The following is a 10,249-nucleotide window of genomic DNA, read 5'->3' as shown; positions in this document are numbered from 1 at the left end:
TAGAACAAGTTGACTACAAGTATAAAAATGATCACAATTGAATATACTTTACATTCCCTCTTTTATTGCATTCTTGCAAGATGATAATGACAGTTAGTTAATCGTCAAATGCAACAGTTTTTCTTGAAACGTGACCCGCTATTAAAACACAAACTGTGATTTACCGGAATAATTACCATTAAGCGAGGTTCGTTTAATTAGTTTGCCGTGATTCTTTTATTTTCCGTGAAACATGAGTTAGTCCTCAACAGACAACTTCACTCTCTTTACTACCCTTGTCAATCACAGAGTTGTGGAATTGTTAATTGTATCCTGCACCCAGGTCTTAAGTGCAAACACGTCAGAATACACTCCGAATCTATTCGGGCGCGCACAACCAACTCCCCAGCTGACGATACCCACGAGATACCACTTGTTATTTCTCGGACAGACCAGCGGTCCTCCACTGTCTCCTTCGCATGAATCAATTCCTCCCTGAGAGAACCCTGCACAGCGCATGCGTTCCGTAATTTCCAATCCGAGGTCGTTGTATGCCCGCTGACAAGTGTCAAGTGATACTAGAGGAACTTCCGCTTGCTGCAAAATCTAAAAGAAATGTCATAGGTTTTTATCATCACAGTTAATCTCAGGCAAATGATCAAGCCCGGTGCGGATATTTCCCACAAAAGCTATTTTCTGCCAAAGCAACAAACAAACAAACTAAAGACTGAAAGAAAACACGATGGAAAAACCCCAGCAATTTATTATAAAAATTTTTATGCCTAGCTGAAGAAAGCCAAGAGAGTTCCCCGAGGCATGCAATGTATTGTTTCACCTTATATTAATTTATTAATATTTAATAGCAAGCATGAATTAAAACTATAAACCATACGGATAATCCTGAAAGGGTTCTATAGTACACAGGTAATTGCGCTTTAAAGAGCACTTTTCAATTGAGTGTCGTTAAACAAAAACCAAAGTAATCACTCTCTGCCAATCACAAAGAAAAAAGAAAATCCAATGAACCGTTTGAAACTCAAAGTAATTACACGTAACTGCATGATGCAAAGCGCGGGAAAACATGTGTGTGCAAGTCACGATTGGTTTTGATTTTACTTTTGATTGGATGAAAAGTAGCGCGAGTTTTTCAAGTCAATCGTGTAATGTATTTGATGCAAAACTAATTACTTTTCGGCGTTTGGGAATCTTCATATTTTGCGCAGTTAAGTCGACTCCCGATAACTCGAACCCTCGCTAACTCGAACCTCGCGCTTACTCGAACCAAAATCGATTTCCACTGGATTTCCATCATACATTAACTGTAATTTTACCCTCGGTAACTCGAGCCTCCCGCTAACTCGAACCAATTTTCCATATTGTCTGTCAATACGTGACAGGTCAAAACAAACAGTGTACTGTAGTCCAAAACATCAAATTTATTTTGAAGCAGCCGTGTGACAAGACTTGTAAAGTTCCCAGTTCCTGGACTTCTCCCTGCTGCTTTCATTTGTTATATTTATCACATTACGTTACGTTGCGATTTACACAGTAGTTCAGAGATATATTATTTTATTTTCACTCGACTTCTCTATTCTGTAATTAAACTTGATTAAAATGTACACTGCATGAATAGAAAAACATTAAACACCGTTTTTTCCTCATTTCCGGTCATTTATTCTCAACTCCCTATAACTCGAACTCCCGACACCCCGTACCTTTTTCAATTTCCCTTGAAGGTTCAATTTATCGGGAGTCGATTGCATATTAATGTTACAACCTCTTATCAATACGCTTATGAAGTGTCTCTCAAATGCAAGCAAAAACATTGCCCACAAAAGATTAAAACATTTGTATAAATACCTGTGCAAAATTTCCCCCCTCTCTTGCATATCCCCATCCTGTGACATAACAGTTAGTTCCAGGAGGAAAATCCACGGTGGGCAGACACACAGGTCTTACGTTAATGTTAAAGTTGATAGGTTCCTTCAGTTTGATCAATGCCACGTCATAGTCGAAGCCAGTCGCTGCCGGGTTATAATTAGGATGTAAGATGATTTTGTCGATTGGGATTATTTGCTCGGTTCCTTCCACTATACGAAGATCGTGTTCACCTGTTCACAGTTAGATAAAATGTTTCAACACACTTAAGTTAGTGAACAAGTCAAGGAAGAAAAACTTTTCTCGCTAGATGGGTTATGAATGGTCATAAATGGGAAAATGAGATAGTCAGCGCCTCGATGCTCTTACGATACGAGCTTTGCACCTTCCAGTTTCACGCGCGTCGATATTTCTGGAAAATCTAAACGTTTTTCAGTCTACACTGAAAAGGTATAATAAACGCTGTGAAAGATATAATAAAAAAAGATTTCATTTTCCATGGGCTATGCCCAAAGAAGACGTACAAACTACGCTGCAGAATGTCTAAACCTTTGAAACGACTCTGACTGAAGCATTTGAACAATATTATGATGTTATTATGACGTTACAAAGTGATAAAGAAGTGCGTCTTTACCTACAGTTAGTGTAAAAGATGTGACATTTTTTCCAACATCAAAACAGTGAGCTGCAGTAACGATCCAGTACGGGGTAAGAATGGAACCTCCACACGAAACAGGGCCCCGGTACGGCTTTAAGTCCACTAACACTTGCCACGGCCAAGATCCTGGTTGCGCGTTTGTGCCCCCTACAATTCTGGAACCGGGCTTTTTACTGCCACACTCCACGTTCCCTAGTGATGAAAGACAATTTAGGGCTTTGATCTATAAACAGTTTAAAACTATTATGATTATGGTCCAAAACATGTAATTGATCCCTTACTCCCGAAAACGCGGAAAATACGAGCATTCAAAATCACATTTGGTTTCGTCATTACTGCTGATTGGTTGAAACAAGAAATATGTCTCCTCGGAGGAGATTGATTTTAGCTCCTTGAATAAGGGTTCTTTTAACCAGTAAGAGATCGTAAAATAGACGTTCCATTGTACATCTCTATATCAGTGAAAATTCACTATTTCTTACCCTGATAAATGGGTGCACGTCCGCCAGCAGTTGGTGACAAAGTTGTCGACGCACCTAAACGGATATAAGAAAGAAAATATCAGCTAGTGGTACTTTAGACTAGGTTTACACTGGAGGAAATTGTTCCGGATTCGTGACGAATCCGGAAAGTTTTAGTACCAGATTGATTTTGCCGTTTACACACAAGTGGACGAATCCGAAATAACTCCCTAGTTTTGTCGTGTTTACGGAAATTCTGAATCCGAATTTTAAAGTGGGAACTTTCGAATCCGGATATTTTTTTCCGCCTGCGATCTTTTGAGGTTGCGGTTGAACCAAAATGGCGGAACTAGTAATGTAGTCACAGTCGTAGTCACATTGATGGCCATTAATAGCAGTCAATGGTTGCCATATTCTGTTACAGGTTCAGGCAGTCACTTTTATAATGGGTGATGCCATATTCCTCAGAAACCAAAATAATAGACGCAAATAATGTTCCCATGGCATGCCCATCTCAAAAACTTTCGAACAACAACAACAACAACAACCATTTTATTTTCCTTAATACATAGAATATCATGCAGCAAAAGAATAAATTAAACTTAAAAAAGCAAAAAAACTACTCCGCGAAATAGTAAGAACCAAACGAGCTGAGTAGTTACAAGGATTATTACGCTTTAAATCGGTTGTGGGAAAAATAAAGAAAAGAAGAGGTAGAAAAAAAAATATATAAATATAAATATAAAAAGAAATATAAGTAGTAGCACTACCAGTAGTGAACAGCTATAAGCCAGACAGCTTTTCGGGGTTTTCTTGACGTAGATTATACGTACAATATATGTTTAAACCACAAGGCTTGGTTTTCTTACCCTGAGCATTTGGAGGTAGATCATCGTCAGTTGTTGGTGAAAAACTTGTCGGGCGAGCTTTAAGAATATATGAAACAGAAAATATCAGTATGTGGTACTGAGGTTGTGTTGTGTAATATTTTTCTTAGCCATAAAGAAAATTCGAGTGATATTAGAAGAGAAGAGGGCTAGGTAAACTATGAAGTTGAAAGCAAGACAAGATGAAGGGTAAGCGAGAAATCCCTTGCTACATGGCTAGCTCAGTGAGCGGGCAAGATAAATCAAATCTGGCGCTGTGATTGGCTACCCGAGCGGGCAAGATATATGGGTTGTTGACGAAGCTTGCTCGGTCAAGACTCGGATAAGATAAGATAAGATAACATAACATAACATAAGATACATTTCATCGAGGTGACGAAGTGCTGGTTTTCGATTGGATCGCGGGCTCATCTCAGGTTAACTTGGTGAAAACAGGGCAGGATTGTTTGGAATGACTAAAAAATGTTTAAACAAGCAACCGGAACGATGATCCTGCTGGTATACGTTGTGTCAATAGTGATCTAATCGGCTTCACATATAAAATGAAGTATACAAAAGCGAAACCCGACACAACGTAGGCCAAACCAGCCTTCTTCAGGTACAATGAGAATTTTACATTGGGACGTGTTTTTTTGTAGCCGATATTTTCGTAATACCGGAAAAAAGTAAAAGTAATTCACAGTGTAAATTAAAGATAAGCATACGGTAAAATAAGAGAACATAATAAAAGAAAACAAATGGAAACAATATGTTTCTTCACGGATGTTCAGGCCATCAGGATCAGTTGTTCGGCCTTTTTGAATTAAAAAAGCTTCCCTGGCCTTACGGATAGAGTCTCGGTTCGAAATGATTTTTTCGATGGGGATCAATTGCATGTCGTTAACAGTGTGGTTTGGAGAGGACAGGAAATGTTCGGCGGCTGTAGTAAGTTTAGATTTGTTGTTAGGGTTATCTATGGTACGGCGGTGTTCATTAAATCGGTCTTTTAATCGTCGTTTCGTCTCTTCTGTGTATTTCGGTCGAAATATAGTACCCCTTGAAAAAATCATCCTACGTTGTGTCGGTTTTTGCTTTTGTATTCTTCATTGTTCGGAAGCCGGTTAACGCTAACCGAGGATTAAAAGTTAACCAAATTATAACTTTTTCTTCTATACAAATGTTTTTTGCTGCTTTGTTTTGTGCATATAGTGATTATTAAAACTCAAAGCAGAAGGCCAAACAATATACAGAAAACCTCAACGCAAAGTTACAAAACTCAAATCAAAATTCTACCTTTTTCTAGGTTAGCTTAATTTGGCTCTGAACAAACCGGCCCTGGAGCTACGCTTTCAGGCTGGCCTAAATCTATATATTATGGGAAAGATAAGGGAACCCATGAGTTGATTTTCTCATGGTTATCATGGCTAGCAGTATTGCTCGTGGGCACGTACGCACGACGACGACGGAGTCGCGCAACATGGCGGCCATACTCCAAATGCAATAGGCCTTGGTTTACCGTGAACCTCTTTGATATTGGACATCCGTGTTACGATCAATTGACACCTGTCAAAACAAGGTATCCGCTGACCAGTATCACGTGACCATATCGCGGGCTCAAGTTTGAGGTCATCGAAGTCACGTGTTTTTTTAAGTTGACCACTAACCAAGTGCTGGTTTTCGATTGTATCGCGGGCTCATGTCGGGTTAACTTGTTGAAAACAGGGCTGGGTTGTTCGGAAGCCGGTTAACGCTAACCCGGGATTAAGAGGTACGTTCCTTTGGGGTGATCCGGTTCCGGATTAGTGATCCAAGATCACTCGGATTATGGTGTATCAAAGGAACCGATGAATCTACTCTGTTCACGGATTCATCGGTTCCTTTGATGCACCATGATCCAAGTGATCTTGGATCACTGACCCTGATCCAGATCATCCCAAAGGAACGCACCCTAAAAGTTAACCGAATTATAACTTTATCTTCTATACAAATGTTTTTCGCTGCTTTGTTTTGTGTATATTGTAATTATTAAAACTCAAAACAGAAGGCCAAACAATATACAGAAAACCTCACCGCAAAGTTACAAATCTCAAATCAAAATTCCACCTTATCCTGGGTTAGCTTAATCGGGCTCTGAACAACCCGGCCCACGAGCTACACTTTTAGGCTTGCCTAAATCTATATATTATCGATGAAAACCAGAAAAGCGTAAGCGCCCGGAGGATGAAAACAACGAAAACAAAACAGTTCCTTGGCTTCCCTTTCAGTGCTCGCAAATAAACAAGCACAATTTTTTTTTTTTCCGTGTTCGTTAGCTCATAAAGAATATCCTTTTTTGACCAAGCTTGTTCGGTAAAGGTAGCCGGATATTGGTCTCGTTCTATTTTTGCGTGTTTATGGACCTCGGCTCTGTCTCGGTCCATAAACACTCGAAAAAGGAATTTGGCTAACATCCAGTAACCTTGACCGAACAAGATTGGTCAATAACCCATATCTATAGATCTTGTTCCCATGCCGATTCCTCTCCAGTTAAATTTAGACATGGATATAATGCTACCTCGCTTTTCGGCGTGCATATGTTTTCATGGAGGATGAAAATGCATGTAAACCCGCTTGGACTGTCCACGTGATCAACATTTGCGTAACAAGACTGGTTATATCAAGGCCCTCCTGGGATTTCCGAACCCAGGAGTGATAAAGCCTACACTGAGAATTAACTCTTTTCAAAAACAAATGAAAAATAGCTCTCGCACCTTTCAGTCTCTTTTGTAGAAACATAGTTTGTATGCTGTCGTTCCTTCGTTTTTCTTTAAGGCAATTTAAATAGGCTGTTTTAACAGTCTACTGAAATTTCTGTGCGAGTGAAGCACGCAGTGAAATCTCCATTATAGCGTTCATTAAACGACTGTAAATCTTCTTTTGATGTTTCATGTCGTTACTTTAGGGCAGTTTCATCACGCCTTATTCGCGTACAGGCTTAAAATTTTAAGACGCGACATCCCTTTTAAAAATAAACTCAAACGTTTCTGAAGCGCAAGAATTCATCACGGTAATCTCTCAACCTCTTGAAACACCCCTCCGAGCATGAAGCCACTAAAAATGCGTTTTAACATATACCGAAGCCAAGGAGTTATTCGAAACTTTACTTTATCCGACACAGCAATTAGCGTTTGTAATACCGGCAGTGATGAAACCTGTACTGTTAGCGTGGTTGTATTTCAAACAAAAAACTAGGGTTCTTATACCAATCTGCACGCTTTTGTATGAATTTGCGTTCGCTAAACAACTTCAAGGTTCCTGAAACACATGAAGACAAAAATGAATAGACCTTTCCCGCATTCCACTTCAGTGCGTTCGAACAATGGCACCAGAGCGAGGTTGGGGTGAACATTTTCATACATCTTCTGTATTTTTGTCCACCCTGACCTCGACTTGGCGCCATTGTTTGTTGGAATGCGGGAAAGGTCTATTACCAGAAACAAAAACGAAAACTTGAGGGATCTACTCTTGTGTAAATAGACACACAACAGACATAAAGATGAAAGAAAAATTATCAAAAAGACATAGTCTAGAAATATATAGATCTCCATAGTTATATTTACACCCTAACATAATAAATCCAAGCCAAACATAGTTACCGCCTACTCCATTCCTTGGTTGATTTCCACTAGTCTGACTGATCACAGCAAAAGAAAAGAACAAAAACAGGGCAAAAGTTGCAACAGGTCCGTTAGATGCCATCAACATTTTGCCTGAAATAAACCGGACCAAGTTTTCCCACGGCTTTCTTGTAAGAACAACAGCACGATAAAAATAGGCCTGCGGACATGCTAGGCAAAACTGATCATAACAAGGTTTTGTTATATTTAGAGACAAAGACTGATATAGAGATATCAAGATCAAGATTCCTCAGTATTAATTTAGTACTGAGATTCGCAGAAGTATATTTAGATAGCTATAAATACACCAAATTTACTAAAAATGAATCAAGCTAGTTCGCATATATTGTAAGATTCTTAAATTCAATATCAAGGATATTATAAGTAGCTATTCAATTAAGAGATACTAAAATATTTCAGAGTTCTTATCGAGTTATAGAAACGCGAGTGGAACATAAGAAATACACTTGCAACACGAGTCGTAGGTGAATCGAATTTGTTCACACTTTTTCGAATGTCCGGCCAATTTTTCACGACTGTTCCTATGTCGATATATCGATAGAAACACAGAGGAACTCGAGAAAATGCTTTCTAAAGTTAATTATTAGTTTTTGATTTGTTCATCAAGATGCATGATATATACAATCAATATTTGTATATCTACCATCGTGAACAAACAAAGAGTGATATAGCTCGGTCAAGATCCAGGTACGAACATCAAGTCTGGTGACGTGATAATTCTTACAAAAGTTCATCAAGATATTGCCATAAATGTACAAAGGTTGCTAAATGAACCAAGTTCACAAAACAAAGTACTTCTTAATTTAAATATCAGTGACATCTTTATAAGTGATACAAGACGTCATTTTCTACTTCATAGTGAGACGCAGGTATTATATTTGTAGTTGATTCAACATACTCGTCTGTGAAATTCAAACAATATCCCTTCCCGAAATAACCACTTCAACTTCCAGACGACAAAATCCTTCTGACAATAAGCCGCATCCCGCCCCCCTCCAGAAATATAAGCCTGTGTGTTTTTGTTTTAGATTTAGCTCTTTTAAGAACTTAGAAGAAGAAAACGATCAAATCTTTGACTTCTTCAGTCCGATTACAAATAGCCCAACTTTATAGAGTTTATTTAGGCATTTAATTCTCAGAAAGAGACTTGTTAAGAGAGACTTGTTAAGTTCATTTAACTACCATAGAAAGTCTGTACATGGTTTGCACTTACTTTCGTTATTTTTTCACTGCGTTCAACCATTCCGCATTCGCGTACAACGGAACTTTTTCACAAACAACATACTTTTCAAATGCAAATCCAAACACTATATTTTGAAACGAAAAAAAAAGACAACAACAACAAGCTCAAAGCTTTTGTATAAGCTAAGGACCAAGACAAGATGGAGGTATTAGAGTGAATCCGCCAGATACCCATATAGGCTTCTTAAGCTATTTTTAGACATGGTACCCAGTTCTTCCCCAGATGTTACTCGCGCGTTTTTGGATGTTTTAAGGGAGGATCTAGTTATATTTCGTTTCGTTTCAAAGCAAAGAAAGATCTCCAACGTTGTGGGAATGCCTTCTTTGAAATTTTGATATCAGAGAAGCAAAGGGGCTTCGGCTGTCGCTGTCTTGATGCATTTCGAAACTTTACAGGAGTTTACATAAGAGACAGATGTCCCTTGAACAAACAATAAAAACTGAATGAACGGCTGAGAAATGAACAGCCAAATGAGCGCAAAGCAAACGAGCACCTGAACACAATGTATCCGAACAAACAGATCGTCTAAAGTGCAGACAGATGCTCCCCGCCCAAACAGCAAAAGGCAGTTTAAGTATCAGGGACAACAACGTCAAGGACAAACTGGAAAAGAAACTGTGAAAACTTTCGGAAGCCTTACATTGAGACGAAGGAAGTAGAACAAGTTGACTACAAGTATAAAAATGATCACAATTGAATATACTTTACATTCCCTCTTTTATTGCATTCTTGCAAGATGATAATGACAGTTAGTTAATCGTCAAATGCAACAGTTTTTCTTGAAACGTGACCCGCTATTAAAACACAAACTGTGATTTACCGGAATAATTACCATTAAGCGAGGTTCGTTTAATTAGTTTGCCGTGATTCTTTTATTTTCCGTGAAACATGAGTTAGTCCTCAACAGACAACTTCACTCTCTTTACTACCCTTGTCAATCACAGAGTTGTGGAATTGTTAATTGTATCCTGCACCCAGGTCTTAAGTGCAAACACGTCAGAATACACTCCGAATCTATTCGGGCGCGCACAACCAACTCCCCAGCTGACGATACCCACGAGATACCACTTGTTATTTCTCGGACAGACCAGCGGTCCTCCACTGTCTCCTTCGCATGAATCAATTCCTCCCTGAGAGAACCCTGCACAGCGCATGCGTTGCGTAATTTCAACTCCGTGGTCGTTGTATGCCCGCTGACAAGTGTCAAGTGATACTAGAGGAACTTCCGCTTGCTGCAAAATCTAAAAGAAATGTCATAGGTTTTTATCATCACAGTTAATCTCAGGCAAATGATCAAGCCCGGTGCGGATATTTCCCACAAAAACTATTTTCTGCCAAAGCAACAAACAAACAAACTAAAGACTGAAAGAAAACACGATGGAAAAACCCCAGCAATTTATTATAAAAATTTTTATGCCTAGCTGAAGAAAGCCAAGAGGGTTCCCCGAGGCATGCAATGTATTGTTTCACCTTATATTAATTTATTA

General features: G+C 38.9%; 2 protein-coding genes across 2 annotated transcripts in view; both read right to left on the bottom strand.

The window, feature by feature from the left end:
* Positions 1-109: 109 nt before the first annotated feature.
* Positions 110-7,586, bottom strand: LOC145480551 (serine protease 1-like). The gene is made up of 6 exons (XM_081458788.1): positions 7,478-7,586; positions 3,846-3,902; positions 2,998-3,051; positions 2,492-2,707; positions 1,840-2,090; positions 110-585 (listed from the first exon to the last, which is right to left on the bottom strand). Exons 1-6 carry the CDS (start codon positions 7,584-7,586, stop codon positions 283-285), a joined length of 990 nt encoding a protein of 329 aa, XP_081314914.1. The 3' UTR covers positions 110-282.
* Positions 7,587-9,520: 1,934 nt separating this feature from the next.
* LOC145481075 (serine protease 33-like) overlaps positions 9,521-10,249 on the bottom strand; it is a 61,333-nt gene continuing 60,604 nt past the window's right edge. Inside the window, exon 5 of the mRNA XM_081459466.1 lies at positions 9,521-10,003. Coding sequence (XP_081315592.1) covers positions 9,701-10,003 — 303 coding nt within the window. The 3' untranslated portion in view covers positions 9,521-9,700. The remainder of the gene's footprint in view (positions 10,004-10,249) is intronic.

Source organism: Orbicella franksi, chromosome 3 (genome assembly GCF_964199315.1).
Source record: "Orbicella franksi chromosome 3, jaOrbFran1.1, whole genome shotgun sequence".
NCBI classification, from domain to species: Eukaryota; Metazoa; Cnidaria; class Anthozoa; order Scleractinia; family Merulinidae; genus Orbicella; species Orbicella franksi.
The sequence above is the reverse complement of the archived record's forward strand: the minus strand, read 5'-3'. Positions and strand labels throughout refer to the sequence as shown.